We start from the raw sequence: 22,956 nt of genomic DNA, 5'->3' as shown, positions 1-22,956 counted from the left end.
ATCCTGTTGTAATCTGAAGTAACCCTCTTCGCTGTCTGCTACACCTCCAATTTTGGTGTCATCTGCAAACTTACTAACTGTACCTCTTATGTTCGCATCCAAATCATTTATGTAAATGACAAAAAGTTGAGGACCCAGAACCGATCCTTGTGTTCATTTCTCAATGCCAGCATTTGTTGTCCAGCTCCAATTGTCCTTGGACTGAGTGGCTTGCTGAATCACTTGAGAAAGCAGTCATTGCTGTGAGTCTAGAGTGAGATGTAGGCCAGGCTAAGTAAGAATGACATATTTCTTTCCTTCAAGGACATTAGTAAACAAGTTGGGTTTTAGAACAAATGACAATGATATCGTAGACATCATTGGACTGTTTTTTGTTTCACATGTACTGGTTTATTTTAAATTCCTCCAGCTGATGAACCCATGTTCAAATTGCCTTGAACTGTTGGCCATTAGACCTGGCCACTAGATTACTAGTCCTGGGATATTCTCTCCCGATAGATTCTGCCAGACCTGCTGAGTATTCCCAATGCATTCCGTTTTTATGTGCAATAAATTCCAGGGGTCATTATCAAGTTTCTTATGCTTTATGAAGAGAAGCGTTTTCTGGGTTCAAGTCACAGAAATATGAACCTGATAGTCTTTCACAAAAACCCTAATTTAACTCTAACCTGATGCATACATCAACAAGCACTTTTTTATGTTGAAATTTTCTGAAGTATTTATTGATATTTATAGAATTGAGAATAAACTCCAGAAATAAGGTATCAAAATTCTAATAGAGCTAAAAGTAAGAGATTGTCATCAGCAATTACTGCCAAATAAGTATAATTGTCCACCTGGAAAATTCCAGATGATTTGGTGTCACAGGTTCTGCAGGATCTTGCATGGCTGCTGAGCCAGTCCTCAAGCCTCGTCTCTGGATCAGTCTTGGCCTTGCAATCACTTACATTCCTTTCTCTGGTTCCTTTTCTGCCAACGGGTGTTCTCAAAGAATTGAGTCCCATCATACAGGAGCTTCCTCTAAGTCTGAATGAGAGTCTCCAACACTTTGACATCTATGTTGCATTTCTTGAGGAAGCCTTCCTTGAGCTGATGTCTTGCTGACACTATATTGTTAATAGAGTAAAGCATAAATAGCTTGTTGATGCCAAAGTGTGGGAATAGGAAGTTTTATGGATGCACAAACATCTAACTGACAGCTTTATTTATGAACTACAATAGAGAATTATCTCCTGTTGTACCTCATTGATTTATTTCTTCTTTTGTCCTTTGCTCCTTTATTGTGTGTCAGGTTTGTTTGATCAATATTATTGCATTTTCTCATTCTGGACTGGTTGATTGAGTTTAATTCTATCCTATCCAGCTAGAATAATTGAAATATTTCCAAACTCTATAGAATCGTGCCTCGTGCAGTCTCTAACCTGGGTTTAATGTAATACTGCAGTCAGTTAGGTCTGTTTTTCATTAACCCAGAAGTGGTTGTTAAGCCAAATGCACTATCATGAATTCATTATCTGAGAACCAGCAATCAAATATTACATAGGGAGAGCACAACTCAATGCTATGGATCAATAGAACGGTGTGGTGGATAACACGAGTCATTGTATAATAGTTTTACCTACCGTCCACTTATGCTTTTAATCTATTTAAAACAGTTCTGGCAAATTGAGTTGACATTTTGTAAACTTTGCTAAAATAGGTTTGATTTTCGAATTAAGGCCCAGGAACAAAAGTGAAGTAATATTTCATTTTACCAAAATTCTATCTATTTTCATATCAGTTCCATCTTTTGTAGTAAATTTCAGTGGGTGCAAACCTTATTTGAATATTAGCAGGAAATTTAATCAATCTAAAATTTCCACCTAATCATTTGAGTATAAACAGCACCAACATTAGAAAATCAAAGCTCTCTTTTAAGCATTGTGTGTTATGTTCTTTTTGTTCTATAATGAGCTATCTTTACTGCTACAAACATTAAAAAATGGATTTACAAATTCATTTCATTCATTTTAACTAGGCTATGCAAAATTAGTTCAATTTGATGTTGAACAGTATGATAGGTCCAAATTTATACATTGCAATGTGTATGTACTATCTAATGAGGAAAATACTAAACAAATAGTCTCCTCATTCATTTGTCTCTGTGATAAACCATTATTTGAGTTATTGAAATGCATAAATTGAGAGTAATTAAGGGAAAATATAATAAACAGTTAGAAAACTAATTATTTTAACAACCAATCTGTTGATTACTCAGAAATCATTCTGGACTGAGATTACAAATACAATATTGCTTCAACACAGAAGAAAACTCATTGATATCATCCTGTACATACATGATCCTTTTCAAGGATCGTGCCAAGATTGGAAGGTTTGAGCAGGTGCCAGGGTTGGAGGCTTTGAGCTATAGGGAGAGGCTGAATAGACCGGGGCTATTTTCCCTGGAGCGTCAGAGGCTGAGGGGTGACCTTATAAACGTTTATAAAATTGTGAGGGGCATGGATAAGGTGAATAGCCAAGGTCTTTTCCCCTTGGTGGGGGGGGTCCAAAACTAGGGGGAATAGGTTTAAGGTTAGAGGGGAAAGAATTAAAAAGGACCGAAGAGATAACTTTTTCACACAGACGGTGATGCGCATATGGAATGAGCTGCCAGAGAAGGTGGTGGATGCTGACACAATTGCACATTAAAAAACACCTGGATGGATATATGAATAGGAAGGGTTTAGAGGGATATGGGTGAAATTCTGCCAAATGGGGCTCGATTAATTTAGGATATCTGGTCGGCATGGAAGAGTTGGACTGAAAGTCTGTTTCTGTGCTGTACATCTCTATGACTCTATCCATTGAGTTCAAACCAAGATTAAAAATACCATTATTTCACCGGCATATAACATAAAAGGTGATGGATAAAAATCTTAATAGATTTATCATACTTCATTACCCTTGCCTTGGTTTGCACCATTTTCTGAACTGACACCTTGGGTTTCAGGCAATGTTTAGTTCAGAATCGGTTTACCTTCTACAGTATTACCAAACTGCACTTTTTAAAATTGTATTTTCTATGATCTTCATTGACCATCTCAATGAATTGTGCAAATAGAGAGAAATGGAGGTAAAACCCTGTCCATTGGTTCACTGGATACCTTCTGCCACTGCAGCAACTTCATTGGATTATTCTTTTAATTACTTTAAAAAGTCATGATTATGGATCATAATCCAGGTGACCTTGGAAATGTATCGCCATTCTTTCACCGCTGCTAAGTCAAAATCCTGGAATTCCCTCCTGAAGGGAATTGTGTGTCAGCCTACAGCACATGGTCAGTAGAAGGCAGCTCATCAGCATTTTCTCAAGGACAACTAGAGACGAGCAATAAAACTTGGCCAGCCCATGTCCCCCAGATGAATAAAAAAGTTTTAAGAACCTTTCCAGTTGATGGTGAATATATCCTGAGCTTCTTGCTCAGAATTCTGTGATTCACGATATTGAAATAATTGATTGCCATTTCCGAATAGTTTATTAAAAGACATTGAAACAAATTGTAAATGGGCAATAATGCTGCATTTACATAGCATCTCATCACATTAAAATATCAAGCAACTTCACGTTTGTTAATTCTGAAGTGTTTTGTATAAACATTCCATTGTTTAAATATGTACCTTCAGTTTTTTATAACTCAAATAGGGACCATGTTTGAAATCTCATGGGAAATTAAATTCATGTTTTGAGAAATGATTGAAAGTGTTCATATGACAATCTGGATGCAAAGTTGTCTTACATGATTGGACTTTTCCTTTTAACATTTTCACCACATTTTGCAATTACATTTTATCACTCTTTCTCCTTTGTTCTCACCATGGATACACATAAGGATCTGAGTCTAAACCATTTGGACATTAGTTACTATTTCACTGAATATTTTCCTAGCACGTACCAGAGAATCCAAGTACTTGCTTTACACACATGGAAAAAACAATACAAAACCCTGATAAGCAGGACTTTCTAACTTTCAACCCATACTCAAGTTCAGAACTCATGTCTTCTACAATGAAAAATATAAATAACTGCAATACAAAAAAAAATTGTACACGTGTCCAGATGAATTAGTGATGCTATCTTCAGAGGTGATTGGTAATAAATTGTCAAAAATAATAGCAACGATTAGCATTTCTGAAACTACGATTAACTCAGTACAATACATCCCAAATAGGTGGAAAATGCTTATCATTCGCTCTTCCTTCATATGAAAGTAAGAAATTATTAGACAAAAAAAGACCAAAGTCCTCCACTTTCCAGATAGCGACCGAATGCTTTCTGGGTATGGAGCACCTACACTGTGACCTGGAAAGCATTAAATTACATGGCTCAGGCTGGAGAGATCGCTTGACACTTACTTCACTGTCATGTTCATGGGTTCATATGATATATTGCATCAGTTGAATATTTTATATCTTCTGCGTAGCCAAATACCTTAATTGCTTACTTGGTAAGTTTCCCCACTCTTTTCTTTGGCATATTTTCATAGGAGGTACACAATAAGTGTGATCAAAGTTTATTTTCAGTAAATGAGTGGACCTGGAGATTAAGGTTTGTGGAAGGTTTTTCCACTGCATAACTATTCATATGAGGAAAAAGAAGTTAATGAAGGAAGCATGTTGGGATGTATACAATTGGAGCTGTTGGTTATGAGCTTTTCAAGCTATACCACCTTTAGGATTGATGCACTGCTTAGAAATTAAATATCCACAAGATAGCAAAAAAAACAAGACTAGCAAAGAATGTGTGAACTTAAAAGTAAACTGACAGAAGGAGTTATTACCTTTTTAGTAAGGATGTGAATTCCAAATATTCACAACCCACTGAATAAAAAGATGTTTCTTATGTCCCCGCTAATCCTTCCGGGAGAAAGTGAGGACTGCAGATGCTCTAATCCTTCCACCAATCATCTTAAATCTATGCCTCCTGGTATTTGACCTCTCTATTATGGAAAACAGGACTTTGCTGTCTGTTTTATCTTCACCTCTTATAATTTTGTATATCTCAATTAAATGGCACCCACAGTCTCCTCTGTTCTAAGGGAATTAGCCCTCGTCTGTCCAATTTTTCTTTATACAGGTTGTTCTGATATCACGTGACAGTTGTCTTCCTCTGCAACCTTGCACCATAGAAAATCGCACCATGCAAGATAAGTAATAGAAAATCACTATATATGTTCAGTAGAAAGTTTTCATTATCCAAACAACATCCACAATTTGTCAAACGCATTGTAGCCAATTCACGCTGACAAAACACACGTTATAGCAGAATGATCTTTAGTTGCAGTTTTCAAAAACTGACAATATTCTTGCCAACCCCTCTGTATTCCCTCTAGAACAATTAGGTCCTTCCTGTAATACAGTGGCCAGAGCAATACACAAAATTCCAGCTGAAGCTTAACCAGAGTTATATAGTTCCAGCATTACATTTTGTTTTTGTATACTATTCCTCCTTCAATAAAAGCATTCCATATTCTTTGTTCATCATTTGTGTACCTGAGCTGCCAACTTCAAGAATCCTTGAACATTCACTTCAAGGTATCGCACTTCCTCAATCCCTCTCAACATCTTTCGACTTATTGTGTATTTCATATTTTTCTCACCCTCAGATGCATTATCTCATAGCTCTCCAGATTAAATTCTATCTGTAACTTCTCTGCCCATTCAACCAAACCATGGATATCAATCTGGAGATGACAGTTATCCTAGTCACTATCAACTACACAGCCAATTTTTGTATCATCTACAAATTTCCCAAATGAACCCCTTAAGTTATGTCCAAATCATTAATATATACAACAAAGCAAAAGACCTAACACTGAGCCCTATGGAACATCACTAGGAGCTGCATTCCGTTTCCAAAAAGGTTCATTGAGCATTACCTTTCTTTCTTTTACTGTGCCAATTTTGGATCCAACTCATTACATTCTCCTGTATCTGACGGACTTTTACTTTTCTGACCAAATGTGGGACTTTGTCAAATGCCCTACTAAAATCCATATAGACAACATCCATGCCACTACTCTCATCAATCCTCCTTGTCAGTTCCTCAAAAAAAGTTCAATTAAGTTAGTAAGACACAGCTTTTCCTTAACAAAACCATACTGACTATCCCTATTAATCATGCATTTCCAAGTGACAGCTCATTATGTCTCATAATTGATTCTAACGATTTTTTTACCACCAAAATTGGACTAAGCAGCCTATAATTATGTAGCCTATTCCTCTCAGCCATTTTTATAAAATGGTACAATGTTCACAAACACTGACACCTTGTCTGTTTTTTTTAGTGAGGATTAAAAAATAATCCTCAGAACATCTGTTCTTTCCTCCTTGGCTTCCTTCAATGGATTGAGATATAATCTGTCTGGACCTGGCTACTTATCCACATTCAAGTATGTGAATCCCTCTAGTCCTTCCTCTCATATTGTGCTTTTAGTAGATAATATTTCACATCCCTTCTCTTTAACTAAAAAGGTCTGCATCAACCTGTTCTGTTGTTCAGACAAAGATGAAGTACTTATTAAAAACTCTGCCCACATCTTTAACATCTGCGTATGAATTACCTTGTACATCTCTTATAGGCCCTCCCCTTTTGCTTTGAATGTACTGAAAAGTGCCTTTGGGCTTTTCTTGATTTTACCGGCCAATATTGTCTTCATAGCTTCTCTTTGTCAAACTTAATTTTCTTTTTTACTTCTGTATTTTCTATAATGCATCACACATTTTTCACTCTTAAGATTGATTGTGACTGTCATATGCTTTCTTTGTCTGCTTTATCTTTGTATATGCTTCCAGGTGAGAGGATTCTAGATTTGCCAGCTTTTTTTCTTTGTGAGGACATGTCTAGAATGTGCCTGGAGAATTTTGTTTTTGAATGCATTCCACTTTTCAGTCTTGTTTTTTTTTACAAATAGCTGAACCAGTCTACCTTTACCAGATCACCTCTTAGCTCTATCAATTTAGAATTTTACTCTTGTTCTGCCTTTGTCCTCTTTCACAATATATATTATGGTCACTGTCTCCAAAACGGTTACCCACCACATGCTCCCTCCACTTGCCCAGTTCCATTCCCTGACAATCTAGAATTGTACCCCTCTCATTGGGCTTATTAATTGGAAGCTAAAAAATGTTCTCTTGAAAGCTGTTCAAGAGTTTTGTGCCCTCTGTGCCTTTCACACTGATCATATGCCTGCTGTTAATAGAGCAGATTTATTACAGCACTATTGTATTTACAATCAGAAATTTGTTCTTCCATCTCCATCTTCCATCTCCCTCCCACTATTTGAGGTCTGTCTACACACCTAGTAACATGTCTGCCCCTCCGTTGCTTCTGAGCTCAACCCATGTCTTTATTTGATGATTTATTAGTGTGTCATCCCTTCTGTCAGCTGTAATTACCCATACCAATCCTTCCTTATTCCTTCTCTATCCTGCATGAGAACTCTATACCCAGGGTTGTTGAGTTGCCATTCTTGCCTTTCCTTAAGCAAGTTTCCATTTTAGCAATGACATCATGCTTCAATGTGCCTATCTATGCCCGCAGCTCATCAGTTTAATTGCTATACACCTTGTATTTATAGATGTATCTTTTCGCAGTGCCAAATTCTTGTGCAACACACATTTTTACCTGTCTCCCAGCTAACACATGTGGGAATAGTCCAGTTGTGACCATTAATAACAGCACTCTGAAGTATTAAACATTTTAAACATGTAAATAGCATTACAATTTATAACTTGTACATATCCATGTTTTCCTAATTGCTGTGGCAAACTTGTCAGGGCTAATTTTCTGAATTAGTGTTGCTGATAGGAAGTACCAGCCTTGCATATTTGAAAATAATGGGCACTAGACCCACAATTATTCATACACATAATGTCCCCAGCATGAAAATAATCTCTACATTGTCTTTTCTCAGGCTAGTGTTTAACGAACAGTCTGAGCTGCTATTTTTGAATGAACTTGCTTTGTAAACACAGTGGCTAAAAACAATAAAGACCCAATAAGATTCTATATCACCCACAAAAATTGCTTGTTCTTAGTTGCAGTAAGTCCTTTGTGAAAATGTTTAGTGAAGAAGGAAATACGTAGTGTTTCTGACTCAATGAAGAACTTCTGGTGACAAATAAAAGTTGTTTTCTTTGAACCCCAGCTAACTTCCATGTTGAACTGAGGTAGAGAGGAGTGAGATGTAATAAACCCAGAAACCAGGTATCCAGAGCGACTGGCTGGGTTTGTAATACAGAGTCCAGTACCTACATGACCTGGACATCTTCCTACATGTAGTCATAGATTTTTGACATGAGCATTATATAATCTCTAAGATTTCTGGCACCTCCCTTGATATTGTTAAAACCAGACTTGGCACTACTGTGGTGTAGTCCTATTTCTAACCCATCTTCAACCTACTGAGCGAAAGTGAGGACTGCAGATGCCGGAGATTAGAGTTAAGACTGTGGTGCTGGAAAAGCACAGCAGGTCAGGCAGCATCCGAGGAGGAGGATAATCAACGTTTCAGGCAAAAGCCTTTCATCAGGAATGTGCCTTTCATTCCTGATGAAGGGCTTTTGCCCAAAATGTCGATTCTCCTGTTCCTTGGATTCAACCAACTGAGCCTACTGGGAGTGCTGGGTCAGTGAAATTATACCAATTTTTGAACTTTGCGACCATTTCTTATCCCTTGGTTCTCTGACCCACTGTACTTGAGCAAATCTAATTCATTCATTTTACTTTATCTCCCCTTATTTATTTCTGTTCCTTTAAGAGCCCTATGCTCCAACTAATAAGAGCTGCACTGTGAGAATGTTTCAAGCTACCAAACATTCAGGAAAATATCTCACCTTCAATCAGCATAACTTCCAATAGCCATTAAGGCAGGGAACAGAGACTAATGGAACTGGTATCTTAAATATGCATCTTTTCTTTGGACAAGGCTGCGTCAGTTGCTGTGCGATTGATTTTATTCTGAAAAGCTGCTGATAGAAGCAGGTTAATGTGTTGCTGCATGGATTCCTGTTGTGGGAAATGCTGTCAATCTTTTAGGCTCTTAAGAAACTTCATGATTCAATTTCCATGGCAACTTTGACAAATGAATGATGGACACAATTAGCAAAACCTGTTGGAGTAAAAAGGCAACCTCATCTGCCTTCCTTCGAGTGTTAACTTTTCAGGATCTGAAGAGATTAGAATATCCTTCTCACTGATATTCCTGCAGTGTTCATACCATCAATAAATTAAATGGAAAGTTCAAAACTTACTGCAGTGTGTATGATAGTAGGACTCCAGATTTGCTGCAGTGCAGGTTTTAGTGCCAGGATTAATGAGATCAAGGTTCCATTTGAATTGAAATTTGCAGTCTTCTTGTTGTGTAGTGCCTCCTGCTGGGTAATACAGAAATACAATTATTTATTTAATATGTGGAAGAGAAGAGTCACCCCTACCTAAATTTTAGAGATGAATAGAAGGAATTGACTTGAATTGGAACAGGGAAACAGGGTTAACAAATCGAGTTTGATGTGTCTCTTCTTCAGGGCAATACTGCACTCAAAACGTTAACTCTGTTTCTCTTTCCACTGTCAATGTGCTGAGTTGCTCTCACATTCTCTGTAATTATTTCAGATATCCAGAATCTGCAGTAGTATGAATTTATTTGAATTTGAAATGGTGTCTTTCACATCCCTAAGCATTTCAGATTAGTGATTACATGAAGTACGTTGCAGACACATAGGTTGCCAGTGAAGTATATGGCCTCCCACAACTGTGATAGCAGAAGTTTGTGTTTCACACTGGGTGATCCATGCAATGCATCAGTAACCTGAAGGGTCTCTAATTATGTTTACATCATTTTTGTTTTGTGTGAGTTGATTGTAGTGCTTTTGATTGTATTGACAATATTAACCCCTGGAGCCTGTTTTTTTTTGTAATATATGTATTGCTAAAATTGACAAAAATGTAAGCCTTGCTATCCTCCAAGTCTGTCTGCACTCTCCTACAATGAAAGTCAGCCATTAATCCACCAACCATGCTGTAGCTACTAAGAAAGAACTTAGTGGGAACACAAGACCAAGCAAAGGCACAGGGAAGGTTATGAAAATGTGTAGTCGATTATGGTATGGACAACTCGATAGTTTACTTGATGGTAAGAATGGTTGTTTTGTGCTGGCTTTTATTTGTGCATTATGGCCAAGAAGATGTCTGGACAATCAGTAAAGAATCACTGTTGTGTTCATTGGAACTAAACTTGGGTGAATTAATCATGCAGGGCCCAGTCAGAAGAGGAATTTATTGGTCATCTCTTCCCTTGCTGCAAGCTCCTTTCCATCCATTTTGGTGCCATTTCTGATACTGGGACTGTCACCACATGTGACCTCTATTTTCATTTAATGGGTAGATACATGCAGCAACATCAGATTTATTTGTCACAGACAAAGCAGCAAAATATTTCAAAGCATTTCAAAAGTGTGATATCAAACTAAATAGGGATATTAGGACAGGTGGGTAAAGAGTTAAGGTTTGAAAGAACATCTTAAATGAGAAGAGAGAGATAAAGAGGTGAGAGATTGCTCGTGGAAATTCCAGTGTTTAGGGTATAGATACCTAAAAACATGACTGCGAATGGTGGATTGTTAAAATGGAAGGTATGGAATCATAGAATATTACAGCACAGAAGGAGGCCATTTGACCCATCGTGTCTGTACAGGCTCCTGAAAGAGCTACCTGGCTGGTCGCATTCTCCAGCCCTACCTCCATGGCCCTCTAAATTCATGATATTCAAATATGTATCCAATTCACTTTTGAAACTCCTGTGGAATCAGTCTCCTCCATTCTCCCAGGCAACACAATCCAAATCCTAACAACTCGCAGAGTAAAGTAGTTTCTCCTCATTTCACTCCTTCATCCCTTACTGAAGATCTTAAAATTGTGACCCCTAGTTACTGACATAACAGCTAGTGGAAACAGAACATCTTTCTTATCCTGCCATCTTGTGTTGCCCCACCACCCCTACTGTTATTCTCAATGATCAGGCAATCTCTGCATATCTCCTCATTTTGCTTCCTACTTATATTCCCTCTCCCGAACTCTGGATTTTCTGTGCCCAACTAGGAAGAGACTTTCTTTCAAGTTTCTTACGACTTTCCTCTCAAATTTACAATTATGCAGTGCTTGGCCTTCAATTTATTATAGCTTTTGTAGATACTGATTAACTAAGTCAGAATGTCTTGACCATTTTCAATGCCCTATCTCCAATAAAACCATTCATCTCTGTAAATCTAGTTTTTTCTCCTGGTGCATCCATAAATTCCGGCACCTTGTGTCAAGTGATGTAATTCTGAATATATTTGACATTCAGTCGGTTTAACCATATATCATTAAATATGATTGTACCTCTTAATGTATTATCAAATTATGCTCTCCATTATTGAAACTGCTCACTATTCTAAGATCTGCCAAAAATGCAAAGATTAATCTCTAGTTTCTCTTCTCATAAATTATCCTCTTAAATCACCCTCCCTTATCTCCCCTACCTCCCTCATTCTCACCTTGACGAATAATTATAAGCAACTCACTACTTTATTGTCACTAAGATTGAGGCAATCTATTCTGCTTCTTAATCTTTACCTGCTCAGTCTAACAGGACAAAACATCCTCAAATACTCTTCGTACGCATACCTCTGAACTCATCTTTCTCTCGGTTTTCTTCCATCATCCATTTATGGTCTCTACAACCTCATCATTGCAGTGAGACTAACCCCCTCCTCCCTTAATTCAGTTCTGACCAATCTATTGAGCAATCAACTTTCTTTTCTGAACCCCACATTAGCTGATATTATTAATGGGTTCTTCTCCATTTTCCAACCCAATGTTCAAAAGTGCTGTATTTCATTGTGCTATCATTTGCCATTTTTCCTACAATATTACATTTGAACCTTCCAGATAGTTTGTAACATGGCCACTGAAATAGCCTTTGTAAAAGTCAGAAATCACGCCTTTTCCGATTGTGACAATAAAAACCATCGGTCCTCATCCATCTGCAACCTTTGGCACAGTTGATGAAACCATCCTTATCCAACTGCTTTTCCCATCCGATGGTATGTTCCTAGTTTATTTTTATTTTTATTTATCAAAACATAGCCATAGAATCATCTATAATGGATTCTCCTCCCATCTCTGCACTGTTGCCTCTCAGTGATCGATTCTTGGCTTCTGTTTCTCTTCTACAAGCTATTCTTCAGCAACAAATTCTGGAAACATCAAATCACCTTACGGCTTCTTCCTTCCATTTTCTGTAATCTCTTCCAGCTTTGCAAACCTTTGAGCTATCACTCTGCATTTTGTGGCCATGCTTTCAGTTGTCTTGGTCTTAAGCTCTGGCGTTACCACATTAAACTTTCCTGTCTGTCCACCTCTCTCTTTCTCTCTGTCTCTGTCTCTCTAAATCTCCTCTTTTAATATGCTCCTTAAAACTAATCATTGATCAAGTTTTCGCTTTTCTGCCCTGATATATGCCTTGGGATGCTTTACATCTTGTGTGCCATTTAAATGTAGATTGTTTTTGTCATGTATAGAAGTAACAAATTTATCAATGAAGGTTTCAGCAGCAGATGAACTGACGAAGGGTTGGGATCGCACAATGTTACAGAGGTGGAAATATCATGTAGGTGGTAGGTAATAAGTAGATTTAAATGCAAGCTGTATTTCTGCCTTATTCCTTTAATGGTTATGTGAAATTGTTGAACTTCTTTCCTTTCACTGTAAATCTGTTTCACAGACATGCTGCAAAGTGCTGAGAACACAGACTGCAGTGTATTGAGGGAATATCTCAGCAAGACAAAATCTCTAATTTGGCAGTTTTGTCAAAGTTCGAGCAGATCATCAAGCAGACATCATTTCATTGGTTGGGCGATGTCTGCAGGGTTAATGGTAGTCACATACTCAAGGACTTTCTGTATGGTGAGGTAGCGAGAGCCAGATAATCAGTAGGATACTCAATACTTCACTTCAGAGATGCCTATCAACTTGACATACATTTCCCCAAACAAATACCATTGCACCTGGCAATCACTAGCTGACGACAGAGGAAAATGGTGACACTTCCTGTGGAATACCACATTAGCCAATGGCTTCTACAATCTGGCAACAGATGCCAACACAGCCCGACCAACTCTTAATGATGAGAAAGTGAGGTCTGCAGGTGCTGGAGATCAGAGATGGAAATGTGTTGCTGGAAAAGCGCAGCAGGTCAGGCAGCATCTCGGGAACAGGAGAATCGACGTTTCGGGCATTAGCCTGAAGAAGGGCTAATGCCCGAAACGTCGATTCTCCTGTTCCCTAGATGCTGCCTGACCTGCTGCGCTTTTCCAGCAACACATTTCCATCTATCAACTCTTAATGATGCCTGGTATCTTCATGTGCCATACCTGTCTCTCAAGGATTAGCCTGTTCAGCTATCAGCCAAAGTGTGCAGTGTGAAGGCATCCTCACCACCCCAATCTTAATGGATATATTAATGTATGGCCATCATCCTTCATAGCTGGAAGAATATTAAGGACAAATAGTTGGGTGAATATTTAATAACCACCAGAAGAACATCAGCATTTAATACACAACCATTATAAACAGACATCAATCCCAAAGGAACTGCTACAAGGAGCTCAAGCCACCTATTCCAGATGCAACACATGTACAATAAACTAAAGTCAGAATTAACACACTGTTGAGGAATACAAGGGGCCTTGTAGCTGTGCTGTTGCTGTGAGCTGCAAAGAGAAATCGTATATTTTCCCTCTCCAACATCAAGTGTCAGCCAGTTGCTCTGAGCCAGTGGAATTTAAATGCAGGCCCAGAATTTAAACAATCTGGGTCTCAAACTGATAATAAGAGAGGGGTACTGGTGGAGGGGGAGGGAGGGGAGTGAGGTGGTTGTGATTGATATGCTCTCCTCTCTGTCATCTACACATAAAGCATACTCGGTTAAAAAGCCCTCCCCTATCCCAATAAAGCCATCTTCAACCAATGTATTAAAAAATAATTTACACAAAAATCTTGAAAGAATCTGAGCATCCATAATCAGTTTAAAACATTACAAACTCCCCCTAAAAAATATCTGTGACCAATGAAGTGGATTACTTATTATTGCAATAATTTTGGGAAATTGATGTCTTCGCTTACCATGACAGTGGAAGTTAATTTATCTTATCATGTATTAAGATTGAGGGCTAGAATTTATTTTTTTTTAAATCTCAGAATCTGCAAACCCGTTCAAGTGGAATTTGTGGTTTACTGTTACTTCACATGAGATGTGGCTAGTGCTTGTGATCCATCCCTAAGTGCCTTGAACTGAGTGGCTTGCTATATTTATTTCAGAGGACTGTTAAGAGTCTTGAAGTTACTTGAAGTTAAATGTAGTAAGGGTGGCATGTCCTTCTCTAAAGAGCCAGAGGGAATCTTCCTGATAATGATTAATAGTTTCACTATCACCATTACTGAAACTAATTTTCAATTCCAGATTTATTCTGGTCCACGATATCTGGTCAGCATGGACAAGTTGAACTGAAGAGTCTGTTTCCATGCTGTACATCTCTACGACTCTATGACTCTATTCATGGAGCTTTGAACCCATTTCCCCATAGCATTGTCCTGAGCTTCTAGATTATTGGTCCAGTGACATTACAGTTGAAACTTTATTGCTGGAACAGCACAGCAGGTCAGGCAGCATCCAGGGAACAGGAGATTCGACGTTTCGGGCACAGGCCCTTCTTCAGGAATGAGCAGAGAGTGTTCAGCACCTGCTGAACACTCTCTGCTCATTCCTGAAGAAGGGCCTGTGCCCGAAACGTCGAATCTCCTGTTCCCTGGATGCTGCCTGACCTGCTGTGCTGTTCCAGCAATAAAGTTTCAACTTTGATCTCCAGCATCTGCAGACCTCACTTTCTCCTCAGTGACATTACACCATCCCTCTCCACTTAATGTTAAACTATGAAGTTGGAAGAAATGGTTTAATGACTGATATATACATTTAGATTATATTAATAAGGTAATGAAATACTACGATAAATCATTGACCTGATTAGAGGTAATTACAGACTCTCATATTCAAGAACAAATAAGTGGAACTATATTCAATAAATGAGATCCATAACAGTGCAGTGTTTCACATACAGCTAACAACATTGTTAATGTTTGGATCTTTCCTGTTGTTTAATAATAGTTTTCCATTGGTTTTTAGGTATTTGGACAAAGCAGTCCCGTTCCTGTCGAATGAAAGAGAAACGTGCAGACTTTTCCGTGGGCCACGTTGGAGGAAGAGTGATTGTTGCTGGAGGTCTAGGTAAGAGTCATCCTTGAGTGATACTGTTTACACTGAAAGGGCTGGGGAAAGCATAGCCATCAGATTCCCATTCATGGGTAAAACAACAGATCCAGCACTCAACCACCTTGAACTTTAAGTGATTAAATCATTTAGACAAAATTAAAGGGGGTAAAAAGAAATCAGGTTATCTGAGGATCAGCTCCAAACACTTAAGGGAATCAATCAAATCTGAATGTATCACCACATTTACCCTTTTGCGAAGATCAACACAAGTGAAAAATACAATTGGCATCTTTTCCGTGCTAGTGAGATACTTAATGGATATTTAAATGTAATAATAAAGCAACTCAACAGTCCATGTTCTAATGCATGATATGGGGACTGACCTTCCATGCAAAGTGATTTGGCAGTAGCATTGCAATGTAACATGTTGACTCCAAAATGTAGTATATAAGGGCAGAACTGGATTAAAAGTGAATCCCTGTTGTGCCCAATGACATGGTCAGGCTGGTTTCAGATTCCAGGGTCCACAGTAATTTGCTTTTATTTATATGGTCAGGCTGGTGTTTTGGCAATGCCAACCTCTGTAGATGGAGTGTGCAGGTAGTCAGTGCCCACGTAGCATTCCCTGAGGTTTTGGGGAATTCTGGCCAAGATGATTATCTGTAGAAGGCCAAAAAGTTACAGTCACCAGATACCCAATCAGACTTCCATTATGAGAATTGTCAACATCGGATTTTTCTCCATTGACTGGCAAAATATTGAACTGTGTATAAATGAGATGAGATTAGGTAATGATGAGATGTTAAGGCCTGCAAATAGACCTCTCACTGCTTACTAGTGTAATTCTTGATTCACCGTTAAAAGCTTGGCTAGAAAATCAGATTTCTTTTCTTGACCTTGAGATCTCATTTTTCTGATACAGCCATATTTTTCAATTGACTCACTCGCCATATCATTCAGGTGCTGGGAAGATTCAGTCAAGTATTTGTAAAAGGACAAAAAGATCATTATTAGTCAATGGTCTAAAAAAATTAATAGATTCTCAAAGAACACCAGGTTGACAAAATGGAATTGTTCAAGATTAGAGTGGTGCTGGAAAAGATTCTGGATTAGTGGTGCTGGAAGAGCACAGCAGTTCAGGCAGCATCCGAGGAGCAGTAAAATCGACGTTTCGGGCAAAAGCCCTTTCATCAGGAATACAGGCAGAGAGCCTGAAGGGTGGAGAGATAAGTGAGAGGAGGACCTGCTGTGCTTTTCCAGCACCACTCTAATCTTGACTCTAATCTCCAGCAGCTGCAGTCCTCACTTTCTCCAAAATGGAATTGTTGACAAATGGATGGAATATCTTCCAGCAAGCTTTGGATTGGATGGAAATTGAGCGAGTTCTGAGTCTCAGGATTACAAATGAGTGAAAATACTGGGATGGGAAAACTTAATCAGGTTTCCAATTCATTCAGCCAAAACAGAAAGACAGAGACTTGAAGCTTTTACTGCAAGCTTTGGAGGTCTTCTTCTTTTTGAATCCCTAAAGTCTTTCTGAAATAGAAACTAAGGCAGAAAGGGTTCCAGGCAGCCACCAGCATAGGGTCCCATATCTTTTCAAAAGCCAGGTTTTCCAACAATTAACAACAATAAACTCAATATTTTATCACTCAAAAAGCTTTGCTTGACTGTTTATCCAAAGTCACTTGACTTTCTGTGTTTAGCGGTTGGATCACAGTTCACATTAAAGAACTTACCGCATTTTCCAAGAAAACACTATGAATTCCCCTCCCCTGAGTGAAATTCCTGAATAATCCAGAAAGTATTCAAACAATTTATTATCTTTCACATTTTTACGTAATCCATATGTAGTTCCAACAATTGCAAGAATACATTTTGCTTGCCTGAACTCAGACTAGTCATGGCAGTGATTATTTAAAGTTAAATCTTGTACTTGATGTTGTGCAGTGGGATCTTATTTGCTTGGGTATTGGTTACCATCATCAGGGGTATTTAAACTTTGGGGAAAATCCATTTGATCAGAGGAAATAAAAATGGTACATTTTTAATTTCAGCTTTTGCAATGCTTTTGTAAGCCATTCAATTTATAGTCTTGCATAAATAAGAAGTGCCTTGAGTTTGTTTGTTCTTCAAATAAAAAGATTGTACAGAATTTAACTGCTGTGTATATAAAGAAATTATATAAAGAATGTATATAAAGAATGTCTGTATGTGAAGAATTTTTTTATGAATAAAGTATATTTTTGACATAAAAAAGCCATCCAGTTTAGCTCCATTAAACTCCAAGAACTCTGAGCCAGCTGCTGTTTATCTTTGACATTTATTGCAGACATTTTTTGTTGTGTTTTCAGTTAATTGACAAGATAACAAGCCCTGTATTCAGAAAAATCAATTTATTGTAGCAAGTTCAAGCTTGCCTGATTTTGCTGATGTACTCAAATCTATCACACCAGAATATCACAATTATTAAGCCTTTGTTACCCACTATATCAAGAAGAGATGGAATTTGTATAAACAGTAAGTTTAACGTCTGTCATTGGGAAATTGTTATCAATGACTTAGACACAGGGATGGAATGTACTATGTCCAAATTTGCCAATGATACTAATGTAGGAGGAAAGTGAATGGCAATAAAGAAATTTTTAAAATTACAAATAGAATCATAGTCATACAGCACAGAAACAGACTCTTCCAACATGTCCATGCCAACCAGACATCCCAATCTGACCTAGCCCCATTTGCCAGCATTTGGCCCATATCACTCCAAACTCGTCCTATTCATATATCCATCCTTTTAAATGTTTTAATTGTAACCATCTCCACCACTTCCTCCGGCAGCTCATTCCATAAATGCACCAACCCCCAATCCCCTTACTTGAGGGGGGATATTGTTGCATTGGAATAATTTCAGAGGAGGTTCACCAGATTAATTCCAGATGTGAGGGGTTTGTACTATCAGAAGAGATTGAGCAGTTCTGGCCTGTATTGCTGAGAGTTTAGAAGAATGAGAGGATATCTAATTGAGGTATGTAAGATGCTAAAGGGGATCGATGTAGAGTGGATGTTTCCTCTCATGGTGGGAAAGTGGAGAACTAAGGGGCATGATTTAAAAATAAGAGGTCCCTCATTTAAGTTGGAGATGAGGAGGAGTTCCTTCTCCAAAGGCTTTTTTAGTTTTTGGAATTTTCTTCCAAGGAGAATATTGAGGTCTGAATATATTCAAGGTTCAGTTGGACAGATTTTTGATTACAAGAGAGCCAAGAGTTTTGGTTGCAGGTAGGAAAGTGACCACAAAAGGATATTCTTATTCTAAGTGAAAATAAGATCATGATCAGATCAGCGTGACCTAACTGAAAGGTAGATTAGGCTTGATGGTCCTCTTCCTCCAGACAAAAGGGGTAGCCATGGGCACCCGCATGGGCCCTAGCTATGCCTGTCTCTTTGTTGGCTACCTGGAACAATCTATCTTCCACAGTTACACGGGCACCACTCCCTACCTTTTCCTCCGCTACATTGATGACTGCATAGGCGCCACCTCGTGCTCCCGCAAGGAGGTTGAACAGTCCATCAACTTCACCAACACATTCCACCCTGACTTTAAATTCACCTGGACCATCTCTGACACCTCCCTCCCCTTCCTGGACCTCTCCATCTCCATCAACGTTGACTGACTCAAGACCAACATTCTACAAACCACCGACTCCCACCCTACCTCCTGCAAAAATGCCATCCCATATTCCCAATTCCTCCGCTTCCGACGCTTCCGAGGATCAGTTCCAACACAGAACACACCAGATGGCCTCCTTCTTTAAAGACTGCAATTTCCCCTCTTACATGGTTGATGATGCCCTCCAGCGCATCTCATCCACTTCCTGCACCTCCGCTCTCAAACCCCACCCCTCCAACCGCAACAAGGACAGAACCCCTGGTCCTCACCTTCCACCTCACCAACTTCCATATACATCGCATCATCCTCTGCCATTTTTGCCACCTACAAATGGGCCCATTACCAGAGATATATTTCCCTCCCCACCCCTATCTGCTTTCCATAAAGACCGTTCCCTCCATGACTACCTCGTCAGGTCCATGCCCCCCCCCCCCCCCCCCACCCCCACCCAACAACCCACCATCCTCTCCCGGCACCTTCCCCTGCCACCACAGGAATTGCAAAACCTGCGCCTTCACCTTCCCCCTCACCTCTGTCCAAGGCCCCAAAGGGGCCTTCCACCCATTGTATCCGTTGCTCCCGATGCTGTCTCCTCTACACTGGGGAGACCAGGCGCCTATTCACAGATTGCTTCAGAGAACACCTCTGGGATACCTGCATCAACCAACACCACCACTCTGTGGCCAAACACTTCAGCTTCCCCTCCCACTCCATTTAGGACATGCAGGTCCTGGGCGTCTTCTATCTCCACTCCCTTAATACCCGACTGGAGGAAGAACACCTCATCTTCCTCTAACCCCATCGCATCAATGTGGATTTCACCAGTTTCCTCATTTCCCCTCTCTCCACCTTATCCCAGTTCCAACCTTTCAGTTCAGCACTGCCTTCATGACCTGTCCCACCTATCCATCTTACTTCCCACCTATCCGCTTCACCCTCCTCTCCAACCTATCGCCTTCACTCCACCACCATCCATCTATTGCACTCTCAGCTACCTTCCCCCTAGCCGCAGCCCCCTTCCATTTATCTCTCCACCCCTGAGGCTCCCAGCCTCATTCCTGATGAATGGCTTTTGCCTGAAATGTCAATTTTCCTGCTCCTCGGATGCTGTCTAACCTGCTGTGCTTTTCCAGCACCACACTCTTGACTCTAATCTCCAACATCTGCAGTCCTCACTTTCGCCTTGATGGTCCAAATGGCTTATTGTTGCTCCTTTTTCTGATGATCTTATATATGATCTGTTCCTAAGTATAAGTTTGATTAAGTGAGGAAATGCACCAAATCGAACTATCACCAAATTGATGGTGAAATAATTTCCATTGGTAATTTTGTATCTTGCTGAATGTGTTTGTTTCAGTAATCATTTGGAAACAATGGAGCCTCAGAATGACAATTAAATGGGACAACTATGATCTGAAGCAGGTCATGAGCCAAATAGACTTTGTGAAGCTTTAACAGTGATGGGTTGTCTGGATGAGCTCTCTATAGTATTAAAATCAGGTTCCCAAGTCATAGTTGAGAGCTTGAATTCCCAGACCTCCCAAGGTCAGGAAATGTGGCAGCTATAGAGAGATAGAAGAAGATGGTTCAAGAAGGTTACATTCATTTTAAGGGTTTGAGGGTTAGAAGGCATGCCACCCCCAGCAACCACTTCCATCATCACTCATACCCCACCACCAAAAATAAGCCTTCTGCCATTCATGGCTTGTCCTTGCTACCAAATAAAAACACACCAGCCTGAGACTCTGGCTAACAATCCACCAACTCTCTGCACCACCTCTCCTTCCCCATCTCAGTATCAATATTTGGAACTTTCTCTTTCCTCCGAGGGATTCAGGAATATATACAGAGGCAGAGTACTGAACTATCTCTTCAGAAACATCTTTTATAAGTCCCTCATTGTCCTTCTTCATCATGGCCAGAGCATCAGCTCAATTGGTCTCCTGCTTCTGTACAATTACATCATTGACTTTCGTGCAGTATTGTCGGATGTTCCTCTGGGCTATGGAAATGACACTGACCCAGGTACCACTTCAGACCAGGCTGACAGGGTCTTGTGATGTGGTCTCCTCTGCTGGTCATGAGGGAAGAGGATGGTTCTCCTTTGCAAACCCCATCCACTAGGATATCTAGATCCCTGTCAGCAAGACAGGGTGCCAGCTGGTCATACCTTCCATCACTGGGGCAATTCATCAGATGTAGGGATCGCATAGTACAGCTCCAGACTGACAATCCTAATTCACAGCTATATTTCAGATAGAATGCCAACGGCATAAATCCATGGAGATCCCAGCAATGGCAGGTATTTCTGCCTCTGGTGAGAGGAATGATATAATGAGTGGGCTGTCACAGAGGTGTTGTGCAAAAGTAATGAGGTATGTTTTGGAAAATAGCAGGAGAAATAGCACTGGGGTTCACAGCAATAAACCCTGTATGAAATCTGGCACAGTTGGTTTTTGGTAAAATTCAAAATCATAAATTGGATCATAAATTGGACTCTTTGATTTCAGTGTCAAGATCACATTTCTACCAGTCTCACCCTGTTTTCCTAACTGATTTGTCAATGTCCACCATGTTCAGGGCAAGGGGATTCCACCCTATCTTTTCTGTTTATGGATAATGATGCCGTTGGTTTGTATCTTCAGTACTTTTCTGCTTTAATGTCTCAAAAAACAGCACCTAGTTAGTGAAGGTAAAACTAAAAAAAAAATTAGACTTGAAATATGCTTGCAGTTGTGTCTAATAGGCTGCTGTCATGTGTGGAGAATGATGGAAAGTATCAGTGACCATGTCATTAGCTTCATCACAAATTAGAGAATGGGAAAAAATAAACTGATTTCACACTGCCTTTACATTTATGAGGGTGAAAATCGAGGTAATGAAATAAATGTAATTTTTGTCATGATGAAATTAGCTCATCTGACCAGAAATATTGTTGTGTTTCTTGTCAATCTCAGATAAAATGATCACATTTTGTAAGGAAAATATTACCCTCAGAATTGCTAGTTGCTAATTCATAACTCAATTTCACTTTATGCCCAAGAGAACTTATTTTTTGCTATGTTCCCTAAGAAAATATTGTCCTATCTCTCTGATTGTCATTTCTTGTACATCTCATCCAACATCACAGAGCATGACACTCATCTCTTTTTACATGAATGTGAATATAATACAATGAGTATATGTGTGAAGAATCAATAACCCAGAGCTGTAGAGCTCCTTCCAAACTGCTTCTGGTGTTTCTATTTAGAGTCATAGAGTTGTGCAGCACAGAAACAGATCCTTTGGTCCAACTCGTCCATGCTGACCAGATATCCTAACCTAATCTAGTCCCATTTGCCAGCACCCAGACCATATCCCCCCAAACCCTTCCTATTCATATACCTATCTAGATGCCTTTTAAATATTGCAATTGGACCAGCTTCCACTACTTCCTCTGCCAGCTCATTCCATACACGTACCACCCTCTGCATGAAAAAGTTGCCCCTTAAGTCTCTTCTTTATCTTTCCCCTCTCACCCTAAACCTATGCCCTCTAGTTCTGGACTCCCCCACCCCAGGGAAAAGACTTTCTCTATTTATCCTATCCATGCCCTTCAAGATTTTATAAACATCTATAAGGTCACCCCTCAGCCTCCAACACTCCAGGGAAAACAGCCCCATCCTATTCAATGTCTCCCGAGATCTCAAATCCTCCAATCCTGGCAACATCCTTGTAAATCTTTTCTGAACCCTTTCAAGTTTCACAACATCCTTCCAATAGGAAAGAGATCAGAATTGCATGCAGTATTCCAAAAGTGACCTAACCAATGCCCTGTACAGCCGCAACATGATATCCCAACCCATGTACTCAATACTCTGACTAATAAAGGAAAGCATACCAACGCCTTCTTCACTATCCTATTTAACTATGACTCTACTTTCAAGGAGCTATGAACCT

General features: G+C 39.4%; 1 protein-coding gene across 3 annotated transcripts in view; it reads left to right on the top strand.

The window, feature by feature from the left end:
• Positions 1 to 22,956, top strand: part of LOC122558900 (kelch domain-containing protein 8B-like) — a 141,319-nt gene that overhangs the window by 76,915 nt on the left and 41,448 nt on the right. For all 3 annotated transcript variants that reach the window (XM_043707834.1, XM_043707832.1, XM_043707833.1), the window contains one exon: positions 15,261 to 15,362. In XM_043707834.1, the coding sequence (XP_043563769.1) occupies positions 15,261 to 15,362 (102 nt within the window). The remainder of the gene's footprint in view (positions 1 to 15,260; positions 15,363 to 22,956) is intronic.

This window comes from Chiloscyllium plagiosum, chromosome 18 (assembly GCF_004010195.1).
Source record: "Chiloscyllium plagiosum isolate BGI_BamShark_2017 chromosome 18, ASM401019v2, whole genome shotgun sequence".
Classification (NCBI taxonomy): domain Eukaryota; kingdom Metazoa; phylum Chordata; class Chondrichthyes; order Orectolobiformes; family Hemiscylliidae; genus Chiloscyllium; species Chiloscyllium plagiosum.
The sequence above is the reverse complement of the archived record's forward strand: the minus strand, read 5'-3'. Positions and strand labels throughout refer to the sequence as shown.